Raw genomic sequence first — 22527 nt, 5'->3', positions numbered from 1 at the left:
TGCACAAAGAGATACATACAGAGATGTATGTATACAAATAAAGCATTTAAAGCAGTCTAAACAGCTGCCAATAGAAGAATGGGTACAGTGATGCATTATACAGTGGAGACAAATGAAGTAGATATACATGAATCAGCAGAGATAAACCTTAAAAATATAATGCTGAATGAAAAAAAGCAAATTGCAGAATGACAACTACAGTATGATACCATTTCACACTAAGTTAAAACCTCACCCCCCAAAATCAATGCTATTTTTGAGTAAGTAAGCAAGCATGTGTGTGAAACCATGAGGGATGTATACCGGGGGAGTGTATCTACTGATCTCCAGATATGGTTATCTGTGGGTAAGAAACGAGAGGCATGAGATGGAGGAGGACAAGAGAACGTCAGCTGTAAGATTTTCGTCTTTTTTGAACTGTCAAATATACGATTAAAAAGCTAGTATCTGTTAAATCTAGGTTGGGGTAAAAGATATCACTTATAATATTATGTGTACTCTTGTACATATTTGGAGTATTTCACAATAATAATTTAAAAATTTTAAATAGTATTTCATCACATTTGTGAATACAAGAAAACCTTATTTCTGTACAAAAAAAAATCTTTCAATCCCACAGCTTCAAGAGCTAGGGCTTTCAAAAACTGAATCTTTGTGACATCTAGTGGTAGCAGAAATAATTACAATTTAAAACAATTAGAAACAAACTTGACTCAACGTATTATTAGTATCTGATTTCTTGGTTTAATTAAATTTCACAAAATTTCTAAAGCTTGAGCTTTTGTTTTTATTTGTGTTTTCAGTGGCCTATACGTGCATATTTTAAACTGAGATGACACTGTGGAATGAAGTTACTACCTCATATACATTAACTACATGGCTCAGCCACTGGTATCCTGAAAAATGTATCAATCATGTCAACTCTAGCGTCCCCCAAACAATGGTATCCCCGCCAGCCCACTCTCTGGGGCAGTGAGAGCAGCCGGCAGAGGCTCAGCCTCTCCCTTACACTCTGCTACACACCCAGCTGCCAGGGGTCCCTCCCTCCCTCCCCGGACCTCCGTATCTCTAAGCCTTCAGCGGCACCACCACTGCTCTAGGTCCCAGGCTCTTGCTGTGGCCTTCACATCCATACAGTCAGCTTCCAATTTCACTTATAAAATGTGCCACACCCATCACGTGTTTTCTTTGCATCCCCTACTAAACTGTGAATGACTTGAGAGAAGGAAACATGCCCAGCACATATGTTCCCCATGAGAACCTGGAACAGTTTCTGGCACAGAGTGGGTACAAAATCAATATTCACTGAATGAACTTCCACTACCACAGCCCAGGCTCCCACCTTCATTACCTGAAGCCTAGACTATGACAATAGCGTCCTCAGCCAAAACCATCCTAAATACCACCCATTAAACATCTTAAAGCATCTCTTTGCAACATAACACCACTTTCCCATCCCCCGTTCCCAGCAGAGTTTGTCAATGCACACTTCTCATTTCCATTCCCACCACCAGTAGATACTGCCTCTACTTCTTAGCCTGGACTTTAATGTGCTTCACAATCTGGTGCAGATCAACTTTCCTGAACTTTCCTCCTACTGTAACCCTGCACGGCTCTGCTGTTCCTCAGGCATCCTGCGGGCATTCCCACCTTCACTTCTCCTCCTGCCCACCCACAATCAATTCTGTACCTTTGCTCTTTGGTTTTTGCATGTTTTGTTTTGATTTCTCATTGCCATGAAGCTCTAAGTGACTTCTCTCCATGTAAAAAGTTCACTGCACCAGCTACCCAGCAGGTCATTTGGAGCTTGCATCACTATTTACCTACCTGCCTATGCCCTTGCTCCTCAGTGGCACTGAGCACCGCTCACACCAGTCTGTGCAGTCGGAGACTAGCTACGTCCTCAGAAGGGAGCCCACTAAGGGAGACTTTGCTGAAGTAAGGAAATCAGGTAAAGGGCGAGAGGCCGTTGATTATAACTGGGATAAGCCTTTGTAATCCTTAATCTGGAGGTAGCTGGTACATGATTCTGAATAATGTGTTAAACAAGCAAATCTTTTTTATATTCTGATGAGGGACTGGGGGCATGACACCAGGAAAGTGACAATCTAAGAAACCTATCACTGGTGGCTTCAGGACATGAGAGAAAGAGGAGTGAGTATCCTGCCCACTGGATGGGACTAGAAGTGTAATAACCACAAAAGGGTCAAGGATGCCTCTCACGTTATAAACTGGGCACTGGACTTAAGTAATGCAGCCACGTAGACACTGAAGAGGTGAGGAGGGGAGAGAGCTTCTAGGAAAACAAAGTCAACCTCTGTTTCAGATTTTTTTAATGCTCTCAGCAGACCCAAATACACTCAGAAGTTAAAATATGTCAAACAGAACTGGGCAGGAAGGCCGGCTCCAACACATGAGAGAACAGCTCTGAACAGTAACCTTCTGAAACTTCATTTCTCTACACATTCAAACACAGGCTCCTATCAACACTCCTGGAAACCCCCAGTAGAGCCTTTGGCATTAAGAAGTGCTCAATGTTAGGCCCCTTCTCTCTCCATCAGCAACTTCATGCCCGACCCCTTCCCAGCCACGCACAAGCCCCCGCCTGTCTTGCCCCAGTCCTTACAGTGTGTGTTTAGCCCAGACTCTGGGCACTGATCTTTCTCCTAATTTCCAGTCAAGCTCTGTGGCAGGGCCAGAGTCCTTCCTAAACACTGACTGCCTGGTGGGGCCAAATCTTTGCAAAACCCTCTGCCATGAGCTACATCCTTTGCTGTCTCCTCTCCTTCCTTGACTACCCCCACCCCTCCTGCCCTGCTCCTGGCCGAGAATCCACACTGAACAATGCCACTCACCTCCTTCCCCAGAGCCACAGGGCTGCCACCCAGCTGAGAGTGAGCCTGGGAGCCACACACTCCACTGCTGCTCTCTCTGGCCTCCAGACCCGGTGGTCTCGTGACCGTCTACCAACCCTCAGCTCTAGGGACCTCCATTACGCACTGGCTCTTCCATCTCTGAGCTTGTTACAGGCTACTGGAGAATATGATTTAAAAACTCTAATGAGGTCTCCACTTAGCATAGTACTTAGCACGCAATAATGTAACAGTAGCAGTAAAAACTGCACTACTTACTGAGTGCTTACTAAGTGCTAGGCACTGCTGTAAAAGCTTTATGTGAATTAAGTTATTTAATCTTCATAACAACCGTAAGAGGTAGGCACCATTATTTTACTTATTACACAGGTGAGGAAACAGGCAGAGTAGACATTCCTAGTGTTCTTAAAATGAATCAACTTCAAGTGGGCCCACAGAGTTGTCCAGCAATCATTTTTTTCATCCATTCTCCCAGCAGATACTTTAAAAGTCATCCTCACTCAAGTACCTGACCAACTTCGGTCCTTCTCTCCTCCTCTACCAAAAGGATCAGAGGCATACACTGCACATTCTGCAAACACTACTATCCCAAATGTCCACCTTCACTCAAAATGTCTCTCTCTGTATTTCCTCCTCCTAGAGGAAAGAAGAAAGTAATTCCCAAAGTGCTTTCCTCCCTCTGTCATTTTGTCCCATGCTCAATTCTTCTGGAGCCCTGCTCTAACCCTCCTGAACCACACCTTCCGCCTCTACCCCTCAACTCAGCAACGTTCCTATTGCCAAAACACAATCAAAACCTCGTTTCCCCCCCACAAAGAGAATCCCTGCTCAAACTTGTAAACTTGTCAAGCCACCTCCTTTTCATCACCAAATTTCTCCAAAGAATAGCTCTGCATCTTGTTCCCTTCTTTACCAAAACTCACACCCGTAGCCACCAGATCTGAATTTCACCTCAACATCCTTAATGAAAACTGTAAAAAGTCCTCAGAAGCCATCATGGGTCCTCCCGTGTCTCGAGTCCAGGCCTTTGAGGCTGGCATCCAGATTCTCCAGGAGCTGGTCCCTAACAGTCCCTCCAGGCTAGTTGCCGTCACACCCTAATGAGTTTCACGTGTTCAAGACTTACCTCTCCTTTAAGGTTCTTGCTTAAGTCACACCTCCCTCTAAATTCTTACCTCCTATTTGTGCTAGTTATTAGTTCTTTATACACAATGCCTCGAATTATGTGTGCATACAACTTATGCTTTGTAACTACACAAGAAGCTCTGTAGGGGCAACAGTTATGTCTTAATTCCTATTTCCCACAGTCACTGCAGGGCAGGACAGGGTGCCTAGGAGCAAACTTTAAGAGGCACTCATCCTCAGGGTCGTGTAACTGCAGGGCCAGTACTGAAACGTCACCTCACTTGCCTCACCCTGACTCAGCCCTGTAACTAGTGATGTCTTTGACATGGACTGAGAATGAATGAATCTATAAACCAATGAATCATTAAGACGTTAGTATAAGGACTTTGGGTGATGACTACTTAATCTTTGTTGGAGATAAAACTGGACATAACAGGCATATCATGCAATCACAGTCACAGAAAAGACGTCTGCTGAGAAGGTTCTAGGAACAGAAATATCACCCAGGAAGACTCTCCCCATGTCCTCCACAAGCTGCTGTTGTGTCTGAATATAACACCCGGAATTATTCACTGCAGCCATACCTGGAGTAACCTCAAGATGAAACCAAGGGAAGAGAAAGACAGAGCCAAGAGCGGGTGGAGCTGGTGCCCTGATCTTCCGTGTTTGTGGCCTGCCCATCCCCTGCACTTCTCATGGGAGACAATAAGTCATTTGATCCAGTAAGCCAGCTGAGTCAGGGTTTTCGATTATTTCAGCCAAAACAAGACTGATATGGCATCATTTTCCAGGAGAGAATGGAATGGCAGAAAAGGAAGCCGGGCTATTTCTGCACCCTCCTCTCTGGCTTCTCCCAGGAGAAGGATGAGTTGGTCTGGGGTAAAGGCCCCATGCTCAGCCAGGCCTTCCAGCCCTTGCTCCTGAATGTCTCAGCGATGAGAACTGACCACAGCCGCTCCGTGCTTCAGTCTCGCATTGGAGAAGCAAGGCCGGCTGGGCTCTCCATCTGACACCGGGAGAACCGCATTTCCCTGCTTTCCTCAGACCAGCCGGCAGGAATAAAACATCTGGTTCTGGCCCGGTGTTTGTTCAAAGTGCACTCTCTGATGAAGTCTTAGCAACTGTAAAGCTGATTCTTTGAGTCGTATTTGGCCCCTTCTGTCTGGCTTCCGACAGCATAAGAGAGATTAGTCATTAATTAGGTCCCTCCAGTATCCCCAAAATTCTTCTCAGAAAACAATCACATTAAACTTAATTGGGGAAGTTGACTATAGCAAAGGAACAGTTTTTCATCAGAAAAAGTCTACAGTATTTGATCTTTGGCTTCAAGCCAAATGGTCTAAAAGGGACAGGACTTACCCTCACATGTGAAACAACTGAAACCAGGACAAAATACATAAAACAACACTTGTCAAGACAGTGAACGTAAGGCAATAAAAGACAACACTCGGTCATTCAAGATTCAGCCAAAGTGTCTATTTAGTGCACCTGTATTTTGATGGCCTGTTCTACCTCAACTTTTGCGATGAGAAAGTCTAGTTTAATTACTTCTGTTTAGATCCTTTATCTCTCCGTTCTTTCATCCATTTCCTCCTCCTCTTGTTATCCTTGCCTTCCATGAGCCCAGATCAGTAGGAAAGTCAAGAATACTCAACCAAGCCTAAGATGTCACCTAGCAACAGAAAAGTCGGCAAGAACAGGAACCATCCCCACCCCATCCTTCGGGTGGGTCTAAAATAAGTCCTGCCATCACTGGCATAGTTGCCTGCCCACAGACGACAGCCGGGCCCCAGGCCCCATGGGCAACGGGCATCTGCTCTACCTGTGAGTCACCTCCCTGTGGGGACAGGAGCCTCTTCCCTTACACTGGCCCATTTGCCTGGCACCCTGATCACCAGCTGAATCTCTGTTAGGGCCCTCTCCCCCGAGGTTGAGTCTGTTTCATCCCCTTTCTTATCCCATTCTCCCTCCCTCTTAACGCCCAGCTCTGGCTGGGAGCTCTTCAAACAAAACTAGCCCCTGCCACAGAACCACAATGCTTCACTCTGACTAACACTTTTGAGTGCTGGCTAACACCAAGATTGTTGCCGTCGAATCCCAGCACCAGACGGCACACTTTGGAGGCTGGCATGGGCTATGCTGAGCCCCAGATGCCCTCTGAGCCTGTCCTTCCATTCCACACCGAGCCCTCCACGATGGTGCCTGCATAGGCTGAGGCCTCAAAGGACACTCTATGCTACCTTAGACACTCCTGCCTGGGTAGAGTGAATGCAGGGCATCTGTGAAGGGGACCCAGGGTCCGGTAGCCTGACTGACAGAGAGGTCATTGCTCCAGGGAACCTGGGACGTTTTTTCTCAAAAATGTACAGAACTGATATGATAAGATAACATTTCTTTTTAATGCAATCAATATTTTCCCCATTATTTTTCCCCTTTTTCTTTTCCCATTTAAGCAACAAGGCTGTTCTGCTCTCACTGCCTCAGGAAAAGTATGTTACAATCAAAAACAGAATTCTTTTTTAAAGAAGCCTCTCCCCGGATTTATGTTTCCACACCTATACCCTTCCAGAAGAACGGAAAGGACTCATAGCATAAATTCAGCTTTGGAAGAATTTTATAAAGCAATCAAGGTTCTTCCTAAAGTTCAAGGCTAGACCTGAAACTTCCAAGGGGCTGAGAGTGTAGTCAGGGTCCACTGACCACCCAGCGCCCATTCAAGGAAGCACTATGCATGGCCTATATCCAGTGATTTCTTCAACAGCAGCACAGTACTTTTGCCCACTGATTTTTTCCAGAAGAAATGATGCTTCTCTGTACCTGGGAACTTGCATCCCTCCCCATTCCAGCCCCATCAATAAGCATGGATTAAGTGGTACCACAAAGCACCACTTCCCAGCGAACTGGGGAAATCTTTGCTGTTCACTCCCAGGAGGAAACACTGTATCTAAAGCATGTTGGATATTCTTGAGCCCTGCACAGTGACAGCCTCCCGGACTAGTCCTTCATCTCAGGCAATCCTGTTCTCACACAGATGCACTTACTCTTTTCAGCTCCTCTCCCGTTTGCCCCTTTTGGTTGCTCTGGGATACTCTCTCTCCTGTTCTCCCAATGGAATATATAAATAACCAGTGGCATTGGGGAATCCAAAACAGTATCTTAAGGCCACCTTTGAAGCCCATTTATAAGTTGTCTTTGGAAGGAAAACGATAGAGTTCAGGTTCAGAGGAAAAAAATACAACTGGGGACTTCATATTCTGAAACTTGAAACAAGAAGAAAAATTTATTGTTCTTAGGTTGGTTGATCCTACAAATCTTGATCAATGTTTAATGCAACCTAAAAACAAAATAAAAAGTGAATATGCTTTAATAAAATTAAATTGTGAAAATGTACAAGCCACAGAAAATTAGTTTATGTAATTTCTACATGACTAAGTAAGCGAAGTTTTTTTTGATAGTTTCAGATTATTTCAAATAAAATCCAAATTCAAGATAATAATTTAATTGTGTTCTCAATGTATTTATTAACCCATCCTTCATTCTACTTCTTTTGCTAGTCTCTCATTGTTATCCCTATCTTTGTTGCAGGGGTCCCGTACTCACCCCTTAAATGTTGAGATTTCTCATGGTTTTGCCCTGAGCACCCCACTTCACATTCTGCCTGCTCTCCTGGGTACCTTACTCCCTCCTTAGCTCCACTTAGCATATATGCCAGTGATTGCTGGATTCATATCTCCTGCCTGGACCTCTCTCCTGTCCTCCAGACCTGTATCATACATCAACTGATCTTTGGCCATTTTCACCTGCAAACCTCAGAAGTCACCTGAAACTCAACATGTCCACAACCAAAGCCATTATTTTCACAAAACCTACTTCCTCTTCATATGTTCCTCAATTGAACGAATGGTAAAGCTCAAAAAATGGTGAAGAGTCCAGCTGCCCAAGGGGTTTCATCCTTGATTTCTTTCTCTCCCTTATCCTCCCAGCCAACATTGGATCCACTCAGCTCTCCCCATCTCTGCTGCCTGCTCCCTGGACAGCTTGCATCTGGATGACTGTAATAACCCCGGTTCCACTCCTGCCCATTCAAATCCTCTCTCCACCTTCTAAAAACACATATTTAATCCTTACATAAACCTTTTTGATGACTCTTACTGCACTTCAGTCCAAAACCCTAACAAGACATACAGAACCCAGTGTGATCTGGTCTTTATCCACCTCTCCAGCTTCAAATCACACCATTCTCCTAGCTCCACGGGCCCCAGCCATGCTACTGGACTCTTTCAGTTCCTTGAAGGCATCTTGCTCTCTCCGTCCGCTGGGCCTGTCTCAGGTTAACTCCTTGTTTGTTTGTTTTTGTTTTTGTTTTGGGGGGAGATAATTAGGTTTTATTTATTTACTTATTTATTTTAATGGAGGTGCTGGGGATTGAACCCAGGATCTTGTGCATGCTAAGCATGTGCTCTACCACTGAGCTATAGTCAGGCTAATTCCTTATACGTCACTTCCTGGAGAAGACTCACCCAGGCCAGGTCAGGTTTCTCTGCTCTGTCCTCTCAGAGCACCTCCCCCACTGGCCCATCGACCCCCAAAGGGCAGGAACCCAGTCTGTTTTGTTCATTGGTATTTTCTAGCTTCTTGCATGTACCAAAACACAGCAGACATCTAATAAAAGTGTATCCACTGACTGATGAGCACCAAGTCCTTCCAGCTCCACTTTCAGAACAGCTCTTAAAAATACCATTTACTCCTTCAGGCCACCAGTGTCATTTCTCTCTAGATTACTACACAGAGTAGTAATCTAGAGAGAAATCTAGTAGCGGGCCTCCTCAAGTCTATTACTCCATTCTCTTCTACATGCTACAGCCAGATGGCCTTCCTAAAATGCAGTTCTGATCATACGGGCCTCCACTGCATTTAGGACAAAATATAAACATCTGAGCACAATGACAAGTCCTTTCGCGGTCTGGACCCGGCTGTCTCCATCCCTCCTGGCCTCCCACTCTCTCTATTCTCCCCAAGCTGGGTCCTCACGCTTTCCGCACTCTCAGCCTTCCACCCCACCACTGAGCGCCAAAGCTGATTTCCTTCGGGAAGCCTGCCCTGACCAAGGTTCCTCAGCTGGGCGGCTGTCCCACTTTGTCAGTGTACTCTGACGATTAAGGTGACCAAATGCACCCTCTGCCAGGGCAGTCCCAGCTTACACCTGCTGATCTGGCTCGACTGTCAACAGCTCCCCCTTTCACTCTCAAAGCATACTGGTTTGGACAATGAATTACCTGGTCACTCTAAAAGTGACTATTACTTGCTTGTCCAGTTATCTGTCTCTCCCCTAGACAAGGTCAAAAACTACCTGCTTCACTCATAACAGCACTGGGCACAATGTTTGGCACACAGAAAATACTGTATGTTTATTAAATAAGCAAATGTGCTTATATGCTGTAAAAGCATGCACTCTCATAAGGATATTTATTTGGCTCCAGGGTTTGCTTACTGAGAACCAAAATGTTGGCCCCCAAAATTTAAGTTAATGATTGTTTACTTCACCACATGATTTTAAATACATATTTTGAAGAGATATTGAAATTTTCAAAACTTCACTCCAAAATATATATATCCCCCTCTGCGCAAGAGGGCACATTACTACTTCAACATCAACTCCCAGCAACGTCCCCATCAGTGCCCACACACGTGTGCGGAGCCAGACATGTGCCCACGCGCCCCCTTGGGGCCAACAGCACACTGCACAAAAGGGCAGAAGGCCAATCAGGAATATGTCAGCACCCAGAGAACTGGTTTTCTTTCTGTGAAGCAAAAGGCCCCCTTGCCAATCAACCCTGGCCTCAGATGTACTAGGCTTTCCCAAAGTTACAAAAAAAAAAAAGCTGCTTTCCACAAAATACCTTCCTAAGACTACTTACATCAGACAGCATCGGCTCATCGAGTTCTTCCACTCTGCTCAAGTTAGGTGCGCCATATCGATCACTGATCTCAGCCAGCGTTCTGCCTGAGTCGGGTACATCCTACAGTCATAGAAGTCATATTCACTTTTAAATGACTTTGAAATTAATGCATTAAGTTTCTTTCAGTTTTGATAAGACATTTCTAAATTACAACATTAAAATTCAACATTGTCAATTAATGAGATGAAGCAATACCTGCTAATGACAAGAAAATTCCAGGAATAAATGCCAAAATGTGTTAAAAAGAGTACACTCAGAAATTTAAAACATATCACTGTAAGTAATCATGTGGTCATTAATCTCACAATATTCTGTTTTTTAAAAATAAAAACAACAAACTGAATGCCCTGGTTTGACCCACTTTGAGTTTCTGCTTTAAAGTACATCGTATTTGTGACTTGCTATTACTAGAACACACATCTGGACTATCAGTTTTGAAAATCTCCTTACTGAAAATGTAGCTACAAATGCATCAAAACTAAGCTTTACGTTACAGGATACTTATTCATTTCCCATAAAGTAGAATAATTTTTCTTCTCACCTCTCCATGTGAAGTATCTTCACCCCTCACTGTATTTTCCAAGCTCATTCTCATCTATAATATATAAAAATGAAGAAAAATACTCTGAATATACTTTTCATTTTGATCCCATATTTAATTTTCAAGCATTTTTACTTTTATGTTATGATCAATTTAACAGCAAAAACATTGTTACTCTTAAAGGAGTGATCTGAATACACTTAATACAAAACTGCAGTCTCATTTAATACTCTGTTAATAGAGAACTATCACACTTTGTCTATAGTTAAATAGAATTTCTTAAAAAATGAAATGAGCTGAAACATTAAACCTGTAGCCAAATTACTAGCAAATGTGAAAAGTGAGGAAAAAGCAAAAATTTTAATGAACCCTTAGAATAAGAGATTTTAAAAAGAACTTGCAATTAAGTAGAATTTTATACACAGCAAAGAAGTAGGTATTTTAGAAGGAATTAATCTGGCCTAGTCAGTATCCAATGCATGAATCCTCTCTGTGGTACCTGGGCAATGCCCTCTATAATCCTGAGCTCATGGGAGATCTCCTTCTGAACATGAAAATCTTCTTCTAACCAAGCCAAACCTTGCTGGGGCCTCTATCTCTTCATTGTAAGGCAGCAGGCTGACCTAACTGTTCCTGGGCTGATTCATTTTGGCTGTCCAAAGATTAGCGATCTCATGACCACACAGACAGTCACCCTGATTATTTGGGATGTATGTGGTACTGTTTTCTCAAGATCACTCCCTTCTCTTAGGTATGTTTCATCCCACAACCACATGGCTCTGGTGGGAAAGTCCGTGTTCTCATAGGATTCTGTCCCCCCTCAGCCAACAGATGGATACTTGACACAAACTAAGCCAGCCACAATCCTTCCCCAAGATTCTTAACTGAAACTCCCCAAAAGGAATCCACTCCTCTCAGATGGTAAGAGCCATAACATTACAAGACCATGATCCTCACCCACGTGCAGCAAACAAGGCCACAGTGAGAGAGAGCACCAGGGGCGAGAGCCCTGGTAGCATTGATGCTCTCACTCCCAAAGGTCTGAAAGATCCAACTCTACCAGAGCCCTTCACAGTTCAAGTGTACAATCCTTTTCCTCAATCCAAGATCTTTTCAATTTTTTTTTTCAAATGATAGTTTAAGTCTTGTCTTTGAAACCACAAGAAGGCCAGGACTAAAAGACATTACTGAATTTGTCTCTGAGCACGGGGTCAGGCAGTAGTACTTTGCAGGAAAAAGGAGTGGGGTGATAAGCCAGTAGGAATATGGATTATTAAAGTTATTGTGGCTCCACCCTCTAGGCGGATCCATGTTGCAAATGGCAATGTTTCATTTTTTTATGGCTGAGTAATATTCCTGTGTGTGTGCGTGTGTGTGTGTGTGTGTGTGTGTACACATATACCACATCTTTTAATCCAGTCATATGTCAATGGACATTTAGGTTGTTTTTGTGACTTGGCTATTGTGAATAGTGCTGCTATGAATGTTAGGGTGCGTGTGTTTTTTCAAGTTAGTGTTTTCATCTCTTCCAGATATATGCCCAAAAGTGGGATTGTCAGATCACATGGTAACTCTACTTTTAGCTTTTTTAGAAACTTTCATACTGTTCTCCATAGTGGCTGCACCAATTTACATTCCCACCAACAGTGTAGGAGGGTTCCCCGAACTTTTAAAATTTGCTTTAAATAATTATGCTTTCATCCAAGCCATTAATAAATCTATGCTATAAAATCTGCTTCTGTTTTTAATTATGGAATAAATAAAGGAGTAACATTTGAGTAACACATTAGCTGTAAGCATACAATATAGAATATTCAGCTGAAAAGTATAATTCAGTCACGCAAAAGTTTGGCCTGTATGACACATCCTTTTTGGATACAAGGAAACACTGGCCAAACTGGCGGCTTGACATAAGAGAGAGAGACAGTCAATGGAGATGGACTTTTTTGACATAAGTTACTGAATAGTTAATTTGAAGAAAGACATGAAGAACCCACATATTTTAAATGTAAATTATTACTGATAGAATATCTAAGATGAAGAAAAGAGACATACTATTGTCTCAGAAATCAGAATACCCCAATTGTACAAAGACCTAAACCTTCAGTATCAGCTACCATAATTAGGAACAACTATCTCTTGACTAAAATGTTGACAATATCAGTATTAGAGAGCTCTACTGCTCACAGAGCAGCTCCATACACACAATCTTATTTGATCCATACAACAGTCCAGTGAGACATTGCTAGTAATATTATACTGTTATTCCTATTTTTCAAAAGGTAAACTGAGAATGAAAAAGGTTATATAAGGCACACAAATGATGTGTGGCAGGTTTTAGACTACAAACCCCAAGCTGTGACAGCTGGAAGGAACAGTCCGAGGAGTCTAAGAGGTCTTAAATAAAACAGATGTTCATGAAGCCTCAAATCACCTTCTCCAACTCTTGTTGCACTCTCTGCAGTTCTTCTATTTTCTGTCTCTCTTTTTCTTGCGTTTCCAACTGCAGCTGGAGTGCCAGCTGTTGCTGAATATTCAAAAGTAAATAATCTGTATTAGAGTCAGATCATTCACAAGGAATTCACTCTATTAGTCTGAAATCTCCCAGGATATCGAGTTTATGCCCACCTAAATTTTAGAAACTTACAAAAATAAATGGCCACAGCCACCCAACACATTAGCTTTTACAAATATTTCCTGAAGCATAAAACAAAAAAGGAAGCTTCCTTAAACGCTAATTTTAGAAAAGCACTATTTGTTTAAAATCAAGTCAATTTCTCTATTCTTCTTGAAGCTACAAATGGGACTGCAGTGATATTTTTCTCATATAAAATCTCTTTAAGTGTAGATGGATTTTCAAGCAGCCAAACCTTGGCTGTAGAATAGAAGATGAGAAAATATTACCTGACACCAGAGATAATCAACAACCTATTTGGTCCCAATTCAACATACACCCTAGCCATGCCAGGACAGAGGTCAGCAGACAAAATCCTACAGGCCAAGCCTGAGCCAACGCCTATCTTTGTACAGCCCACAAGCAAGGAGTGGTTTTTATACATTTTTAAATGGTTAAAATATATCCAAAAAATAGTATTTCATGACACATGAAAATGATATGCAATTCAAATTTCAGTGTCTACAAATAAAGCTTTATTGAAGCACTGCCATGCTCACTCAGTTACCGTCTGTGACTGCTTCTGCCCCGCCCAGCACAGCTGAGTGGTGCTCTCATTGCCTCGCACTGTTTCTCAGCACGCTACAAATCACAGTGACACCATTATAACAACGTTCCGAGTGCCACGGTATCAGTACACTGGGACTTTTTTTTTTTCCCCAGTGCATTACCCATCACATCAAGACAAGTAAAAGTAGATTTTGAATGCCACCCTTTTAAGACACAGTGGAGAGGAGTGCAGGATTATTTTATTATCAAATTAAATGGCAAAGGATGGTGTTTCTCACGTAATGACACTGTACTAAAAAAATACATTAGATATCAACATCATCAGAATAAGCACTCATCACAATATTCTTAACTCACATGAAAGTAAAGGTCAGAAATCTTGGAAAACAGAATTATTTAATCAGAGCAGAATTTCTTAAAAAAAAATCAAAAATGAAACTGAGGTTGCAACAAAACTAAGTTTCCAAGTGGCTCATTTGTTAACCAAGCAAAGAAATACATTTATCAATGGTGTTTTAATTAAAACATGTTTGATTTCAGTGTCCCAAGAAAAATAAACATATTTAAGATTATTAGCCCTTTGGTGAGAACAGATGCTCAGAGAGTTGATGACACCGGGAGCAACATCAATAGTCAATTAAAAACAAGGTAAATGGTTTTGAGTGATTTCCATTGGCTTGTTTTCTTGATGAGTAAACAAATGTTCCCAACACTGCTCAGTTGTTGTTTATCAAAGGAGTCGATGCTGAGCTTGAATTGACTGAAAAATCAATCACTATGAACAGTCTTCATGGGAAAACTACAGGCAAGAATATTTTCAAAGACACTGAGAAACATTAATTCAGTACAACTACATGTGACATCTGCTAAGACATGTCACAACCAATGGTAATTAAAGTATGTGTGGAACAGAAAAAGACTTAGTTGGACAAATTTACAAAACTGGTGAAAATATAGTTTAAAGCCTAGAAGTTTTCACTGTATGATTCAACAGCAGCTACTCTGTAGAAAACATTTGACTCCATCGTGCTACTGAGCCAGGAGTGCTGAAACCGAGTCCCCCTAACACCGAGCTCCCTTACCGAGTCTACAACTAATCTATCTAAAACTTAATTCCATTTCTTGTCCCCACGGATCTCAATCCTGTGCTAACTGAACACTAATCAACCAGAGTCAGAAGACTAAGACTGCTGTTGTCAGTAACATCGTTAATGTATTAAAACATAGCACCATTAACGTAGACCCTCGGGTTGTTTCTCCAGGGCAAGATGAGCTAACAGACCCCTGAGCCAAGGCCCGCCTAGCCAGAGAATTGTAAACCGGGGACATCCTGACCCCAGAACCACGATTAAGAAATGTCACAAGATGATGAATAATCCTAGACTCTTGGCTCTTCCCCTTAAAGAAAACCCCTCACTCAAAGACCAAGTTGGAGTGGGGCTTGTCTCCCACTTCCTTGCTAGACACCCTGCAATGAACACTGTACTTTCCTTCAGCACAATCCAGTGTCAGTACATTTGGCTTTGCTGCATGTTGGGCAAGCAGACCTGAGTTCAGTTCAGTAACAGTGTCAACAGGGACCTTCATGTACCCTTATGAATTTAACATCATCAATTCTGTGAATTTTTGTCAGAAATAGAAGCTGAATATATCTTGACTTGCCCTACCACCCAATATTTCCAGGGCTTAACAATGGTAATATTTTACTATGAATTTTTGAACTCAGGGCCAAGACTGATGTTTTTCTGAATGAGAAGAACCATTTTCAACCACAATTATCAAGCATTAAATAGCTTTGGATATTAGCTTCTGCTGCAGACTTAATGATTTTTAATCAAGTCAATCAAAAAGTATAAGGCAAAATGGCATTATACGTAAAACTTACACTGTAGGAAAGTCATTTCAACAACAACTAACACTGTCTGAATCACAATGTCAAGCTGCTTTATACACTTCCCATGCTGTCAAAAACCAAAACAAGAAACTGGATCTCCATTCCCACACAAATTTGTGGCAGATATATTTTCCAAGCTCCGAGTGTTTTTAGGGTTTGATGTAAGTGAAAAGGAAACTTCCACGTTTCGAAATCCATTTAACTGTGTAACTGAGAGGCTTTTACACACTTTCAACTGGAAGAGACTAATCTAAAAGGTAATGATAGGCTGAAAGACAAATATCAAGAGAAAAATCTAACAGAATTCTACAAATGCTTTCCAAGAGATAAATATGCTCAAAATTATATGCACATGAACTGATACCAATATTTGGTAGGAGTTATCTGTGTGAAAAGATATTTTCAAAGATGAAATACATAAAATCTCATTACAGATCAGCATTAACAGATAAACATTTTCAATCAGTTTTGATGATAGGAAACATTATCTTTGAACTCCAACTAAGTGAAATGTTATCTTTAAAAAAGGAATGTAATTCTTCTCAGCAGAAAGTCTATATTACAAAGAAAAAATTGTATTCAATTATTTTTTTCAAATTTTTACTTCATCAATAAAACATTTGTAGAAATTTGTTTTCTCTCTTGCTCTACCTACATAACATATAATAGCCTTAGTTTTGCCTCTCGACCTGCAAATCGTAAAATATCTGTCTTTAAGAGTTTGCTAAGCTATAATTTCTCACCGTCAGTCCAGTGCCACCCCCCATAAACAACCTAATATAAGCTCATTCCACTAAGAGCATTTTAAAACTACATTTTAAAATGCATTTTAAAAAATAATAATTTTTACAAATAGAGATAATAAACAATGATTACTACTTATTCACAAAGGGCTGTTAAAGGTAATTTCTTTATATTCCTATATTATCCCCAGGGAAGATAAAAGTGATGGGTTAGGTAGCAGAAATGCAAGAACATATTATTCAATCAACTTTCAGACAGTGGTGGAGGAAATAATTCTAATCTCTCAACAATAATGCAAAGTGCAGTTGTTAAACACCATCCACATTCGTCAACAGAACGTTTCTTAACATTTTCAGGAAATGTTTGAAAGCCAATTGCTTTCTTCACACATGAGTAAAACCATTAGAAAATATTCAAATAAAAAAGCTTTTACTTCCAAAATAAGCTCTTAAGTAGAAAACAGCAATAAAGATTATTCTCAGTTGACAAGGACCCAGGCTTGCTGGAGAGTGCTTAAAATTTCAAGGACTTCCAAGTCAGCAGTACTATGAGGACACCTGCTCTCACAACCAACAGGCAGGTGAGCAGACTCCTGACCCTCCAGCTACTTGACTCAGGGGGCATGGAGAGGCCCCTCTGTTTTGCTTCATCTCGGCCTCGGTCTCTTTTAGGTTCTTCTCAGCTGGTCCATCTCTCCACACGTCCCTTCTCCTCCTCTCATCTATTTCTGCCCACCAATCTGCATCTTTAACTGGCTATCACATCTTCTGCGGAATATCACTTATCTTCCACCCCAATACAATGCTTAGGGTCTGATGCACAAGGGATGGTTTCACATTGATACAGCTAGAAAAATGTTTGGTTTCTAGTATTACCAAATTTTATTTAAGCAATATAAAGAAGATGAGCCACAGAAAGCTAAGTATCTCCACACCTGTGATCTAATTATCCTGGGGAAGGAGAACTGCTGAGAAGTTCCCCTTATTCTGAGAGACACGGGACAGATGCTCGCTCCAGGAGCTGGACGAGGCAGGGCTGATCCTAACTCAAAGTTGAGGCTCCTGCAGCAGATGCTCCCCTACCTGGATGGTCATTTGACATCCAACTCAAAACGCTGCAACTTCCCCACAAAAATAAGCCAAATGACTGCAAAGTGAAGACTCAGAAGCAGCAAAGGCTTCCACAGCGTATCCATCTAAAGTGCCCAGAATATTCTAGCCCAGTATGCAGGATGGGAGGTGAGATGGAGAAGCTAGTTTCCATGTCTATATTTTCCTTTTTATCCACACTCCCAAACAGTAGGCTTCCTTCCTTTTTATAACGTGCAAACTGGAATTGAGGCTCTAGAGTTAGGTACCACACGGTACCTAGGGGTGACTTAAACTTGGTTTAGAAGCTCTCCATAAATTAAATTAGTCCAGAAGCCACTCCAGAACTTTTCCCCTATGTGGTTTATACTCCAGGACCTATCTCTTCAACCATTCTCATACTGACATCTTTAGCTCCCCAGTCCTGCAAACCCAAACCTACTTCAGTCAAAAGGTCTGCCTCCTCCGTATCTTTACTCAGATATCTAGGCCTAAGTGGAGAAGATCCCATACTCACGGCAAAAGGCCCCATTATGAATGACTGGTCTCAGGGAACTCAGTGCTACCAAGTGATGCTAAGTTTCGCTGGTCAACCCTGCTTCTCCAAAGGCACCTTTTCAAACTTTCACCACTCTCCCCACACCTCCTACCTCACCACCTCATTCTTGGTGGGTAATCACAGTTCCTGCTTAAAAAAGAAACAGTCACACCAAAACTGCTTTCAACTTTGTGCCACAAAACCAACACACCACCTACTCCATGCTCTGCTCTCTTCCTAGTCAAAGAAGAGCCCTTCCACTTGCCTAACCTATGTTCCAGATCCAGTTTCCTCTTGCCTCCATGGAAAGTTGACTCTAGGAATCATTCCTACCATTTCTTTACATCAACCACTCCCTCTCCACTCTATTCCTTAAAAAACAAAACAAACAAAACAAAACAAACTCCTTCTCTGAAAATCTCCTTGAAAGCATTACCTATACTCACCATCTCCATCTCCCCTGCTTTAACCCACCCCACACACACCGCTCCCACCAAGGTCACCAGCAGCCTTAAATGAGCACTTGGCAGTTCTGTTCTCACTTGACCAGTAATAGACATGGTTGACCACTCAGGTCTCACTGAAAATGCTGTCCCCTTAGCTTCTGTGACAGCACACTCTTTGGGATCCCCCCCACTCACTGCTGCTTCTCCTCCAGCAAAGAAGCCACATACAGACACAAAGATGAAGATACAAGACATAAGAAAGCCACATCTAAGCAATCAGAAATGAGGAGTTTCTCAGCATTTACGTTGCACCACCCCGAGCTGACACCACCAATTTCAGTCACTGCTGAGCTCTCTGGTCTCACCTGCTGAAACAGGAGCTCCTCTGCTTTAAGCTTCTCCATAATTTCCTGCTCCATCAAAGCTAGTTCTCTTTCACGCTCCAACTGGGCCATTTCCTCTTGTCTCTAGCATTGTTTAAAAAACAACATCAAGTGACTAATTAGAGCTAAAACCATTTGTAAAAACAATCTTGAAAGCGTCTTCATCTCTAATGATAGGGAAAGGATTAAACAGATTATAGTCTTTCCATTTGGAAACTGTAATAATAATCTGGAGAGACGTGTATTTCATTTAAACAAAAAGCATGAAATTAAATTACACATTGAATATGATCACAAATATGTAGAAAAAAAAATCTCCAGACAAATGTGTAGAAAAAAAGCCTAGAAGAAAATACCTAAAAATCTAAACAGAGATCTTCTTTGGATATTGTTTTCTTTTTTCTACTTTTTCCTGTTGTCCAAGTTTTGCATAATAAGCATACTATTTTTATACTAGAAAGAAATGATACTACGGAAATTTTTTTAAAAAGTAAAGAGGCTGGACCAATTATTTTACCCTTCTAATTTTATAAAAGAAAATCCACACGTACCAGTTGTTCCATGGTCAAGTTTTCCTTATACTTGTATATCCACAATGCTAAGTATTCTATTGGATCCACTGGGTGCATCCTTGCCACTTCTGCAAGACCCAGAGTTAGACATGTCCCAAGATTCTTTTGAAGATACGCTGACTCCATTTCTAACTGCTAAATAAAAACTTCTAAAAGATGAACGTTTTGCATTAGTGCAGGAAATTTTCAATTAAGGCACAAAGTAGAGTGCAATGAAGCCAGCAAAGCATTACCTCCTGTCACAAGTCATGGGCACCTCCCATCAGGGATGGCATAAGCCAGCTGGCTCCAGGAAACTCCTAGCAGTTTCCAAAAAGTCTCCACAGAAGTTGCTACAACTAAGGCAGTTTCCAAATCTTGAAGGACCCTCAGTTCCAAGAATCAGAAAATGGAGATTGTCATGATCGACTGTGAGATGACTATATGGCAAGCCAAGCGTGTTTCACTCAATCCTTACAACACAGTTGAAATGGTATCATCAGTCCCTCAGATGAGGATGCCCAAGCACAAAGAGGATTAAGTGGTCAGCCCAGGATCACACAAGTGGCACATGGTGAAATGAAATTCATACTCAACTTCTAATTCCAGAGTCATTACCCTAAATGATTTACTAAGAGGCCCTCCTGAGCAATGAGTCATTTTTAGAAAACACCATGACAGTCCACCTCAACAGCAACAACAAGTCCATGAATCTCATGGCCAAAGAATACGAAACCTCAAAAGAACAGCTCATGAAGCTCCTCAGGCTCTGGCCCCACTTTTCTTCCTAGGCTCACCTCCAGATATCCCTTCTGCCTCCTATGTACTCTGGGCTCTAACTACACACAGCATCCTGCCATTCTGCTGATCACACCTTGCACATTTCCATCTCCATGACTTTTGCACATGATTACCCCCTCGGTTTCAGCCTGGAAAATATCTCCTCACCTGCAAGACATCAAGCATCTCTCATTCCCCACTGCTCTGGCTAATACAATTGTCTCCTAGGCAACGCAAAGATGTTCCTCGTTCCCTAAGCAGCTCACACACACAACCTGTCACACTATCAGAGCATTACCTGTGTACGCACATGTCCATTCTCCCACTGGAAGGTAAGTTCCTCTAGCTCCTCAAGGAGTGTGTTTCAATCACAATGCTGACACAGCTGGCTCCCCATGGTGGTGAGTGAATGAGTCTTTCCATTCTCCCAGTAATGTCCTAGTCTATTCAGTTATGAACATGGACAGAAGTAATCTTAGATGAGAGAGAGAAAGAAAAAGAGAGAGAGAGAAAGAGATGCAGCAGCCACTCTATCTCAGGTGCTTTGACAAAATGAATCATCTTGTGATCAGTTTTTTTAACACAATGTTTGTTGAATGTATTCACTATTCAACCAATATAAATTGAGTACTTATTATATGTCAGCATGAGCAATGATAGTGGAAAGAATGCCAGTGTGTCTAGACCTGTCCCTGGACAAATGCACCCAACATTCTGAGTAAAACTTCATGAACAATGACCTCCTGAGTTTCATCCATAGACCCCTAATAGTGCTCTTTCTCATACAATGGTGGCAGAGTACAAAATGGTGTAACTCCATGGAGAAGAATTTGGAAAATCTAGAAAGTTACATATGCATTTACAATTTAACCCATCAGTCTCACATCTAGGATCCTATCTTGCAAAAATCTGAAGTGATATATGCACAGTTACTCTGCACCTTTACTTAGAAGAGCCAAATTGGGGTCCCATCCAAATGTTTATCATTAAAGGACTGATGAGCTACAGCAACAAAATGGATTAATGTGTGGCTGTAAGAGAGAATGAGGAAGATCTCCAAAATAGAGAGTGAGCTCTAGGACATAATGTGAAGTGGGGAAAAAAAAAAAAGCAAGACGCAGAAATTGCATATACTATGCCACCTTTTGTATTAGCAACAGCAGTGGGGAAAGGAATGTGTGCGTATATATAAATGTAGTCATAAAAGCAAATTCTAAAAACTGGCACAAATGAACCTAATTTCCCTTATCAAGCTGACACTGGTGTTTTAACCACACAGAGAACAGAATGATTACAACTGAGTATGGAACACAGTATCTTCGTTGTATTTCTTCCATGGGATAATATTGGAAACTCAAAAACAACTACATTGACAGCTCAATGTCATTTGAAGCGGAGTAACATTTAAAAAGAGAATAGGTTCCTTGCTGCTGTTGCTGCCCCAGAAAGACTACTACAAGAGGTCCGTGGTCGGTAAGGGAGAAACTTCAGATGCAGGATTGGTCTCAGACCTACGCGCATAGCATCGCATTATGAGAGGAACCCAGGTGAAACTCGGAACCCAGGTGAAACTCGTTAACCTCTCTTGGCTTTTTTTCCACCCATGAACTGGCTACAAAACCCATCTCAAAAGCCTGTGGTAAGGAATATTATTTTTCACCGATAGGCATCTTGGCTCAACGTAAGAAAACCCCTACCCACAAAAACAGCTGCCTCAAGCCTGGAGAAGCTATCACAAGAAATAGAGGTTCCTGAAATTGCTCTAAAAGAATAAAGTCTATTAAAAGAGAGAGAGAGAAAATAAAATAAAATAAAATAGCTCTTCATTCGCAGAAAAACAAACAAATCAAGAAATAGAGGTTCCCGCTCATGCTTGGGAGAAAGCCAGCCAGCTAGAGTGCGAAAGGCAGGGTTGCCACAATTTAGCAAATAAAAATACGGATGCCCAGTTAAATTTAAATTTCAGATAAACCACAAATGATTGTATCATACTATACCTGTACTAAAAAGTGATTCCTTATATCTCTTTAATTTAAACTTAACTGAGTATCCCGTATTTTATCTGGCAACCCTGGATTCCGGACCCTTCGTTTGCTTTCTACCCGGAGTCCGCCTCCCCGGCCCACTCCACCAGACGCGGCGCCGCTCACCGAGGGGGAAGAGGAGCCAGGCGCTGAACTAACCTTCCTCTCGGCTTGGGGAGCCTGGGCATCGTCGCCTGAGTCCTACACCACTCCGAGGTCCAACGGCCAAAACCGCCTCTCCCCGCCGGAAAGCAGCCCAGCACCAGGAACCGGTCTTCCCAAACCGCACCTGCGCTCTAGATGCGCGCGCCGGACGCATGCGCCCATCACGAGTCGCGTCCGGTCGCTAGGCAACGAGCGAGCATGCCCCAGGTACGGGAGACGGCCCCCTGCAAA

The 22527-nt window shown here is 42.1% G+C and overlaps 1 protein-coding gene across 3 annotated transcripts; it reads right to left on the bottom strand.

Annotated features, from left to right (window-relative positions):
• Positions 1-7250: 7250 nt before the first annotated feature.
• Positions 7251-22436, bottom strand: DYDC1 (DPY30 domain containing 1). 3 transcript variants are annotated; one of them, XM_006211621.4, is made up of 7 exons: positions 22291-22436; positions 19328-19497; positions 18759-18860; positions 12934-13026; positions 10500-10553; positions 9917-10018; positions 7251-7332 (listed from the first exon to the last, which is right to left on the bottom strand). In XM_006211621.4, the coding sequence occupies exons 2-7, from the start codon at positions 19472-19474 to the stop codon at positions 7303-7305; spliced, it is 528 nt and encodes a 175-aa protein (XP_006211683.1). In that variant the 5' UTR covers positions 19475-19497; positions 22291-22436; the 3' UTR covers positions 7251-7302. The 3 variants fall into 3 exon arrangements, with proteins under 3 accessions (XP_006211683.1, XP_072827313.1, XP_072827314.1); XM_072971212.1 differs by having other exon boundaries at positions 22258-22418; XM_072971213.1 differs by having other exon boundaries at positions 19328-19416; positions 22258-22417.
• Positions 22437-22527: the final 91 nt, after the last annotated feature.

This window comes from Vicugna pacos, chromosome 11 (genome assembly GCF_048564905.1).
Source record: "Vicugna pacos chromosome 11, VicPac4, whole genome shotgun sequence".
Classification (NCBI taxonomy): Eukaryota; Metazoa; Chordata; class Mammalia; order Artiodactyla; family Camelidae; genus Vicugna; species Vicugna pacos.
The sequence above is the reverse complement of the archived record's forward strand: the minus strand, read 5'-3'. Positions and strand labels throughout refer to the sequence as shown.

Coding starts and splice junctions, on each gene's coding strand:
- DYDC1 (XM_006211621.4), bottom strand. CDS start 19,474: ATGGAGTCAGCGTATCTTCAAAAGAATCTTGGGACATGTCTAACTCTG. Junction 18,861..19,327: donor ACTTGACCATGGAACAACTG/GTACGTGTGGAT, acceptor AAACAATGCTAG/AGACAAGAGGAAATGGCCCA. Junction 10,554..12,933: donor TGCAACAAGAGTTGGAGAAG/GTGATTTGAGGC, acceptor TATATATTATAG/ATGAGAATGAGCTTGGAAAA.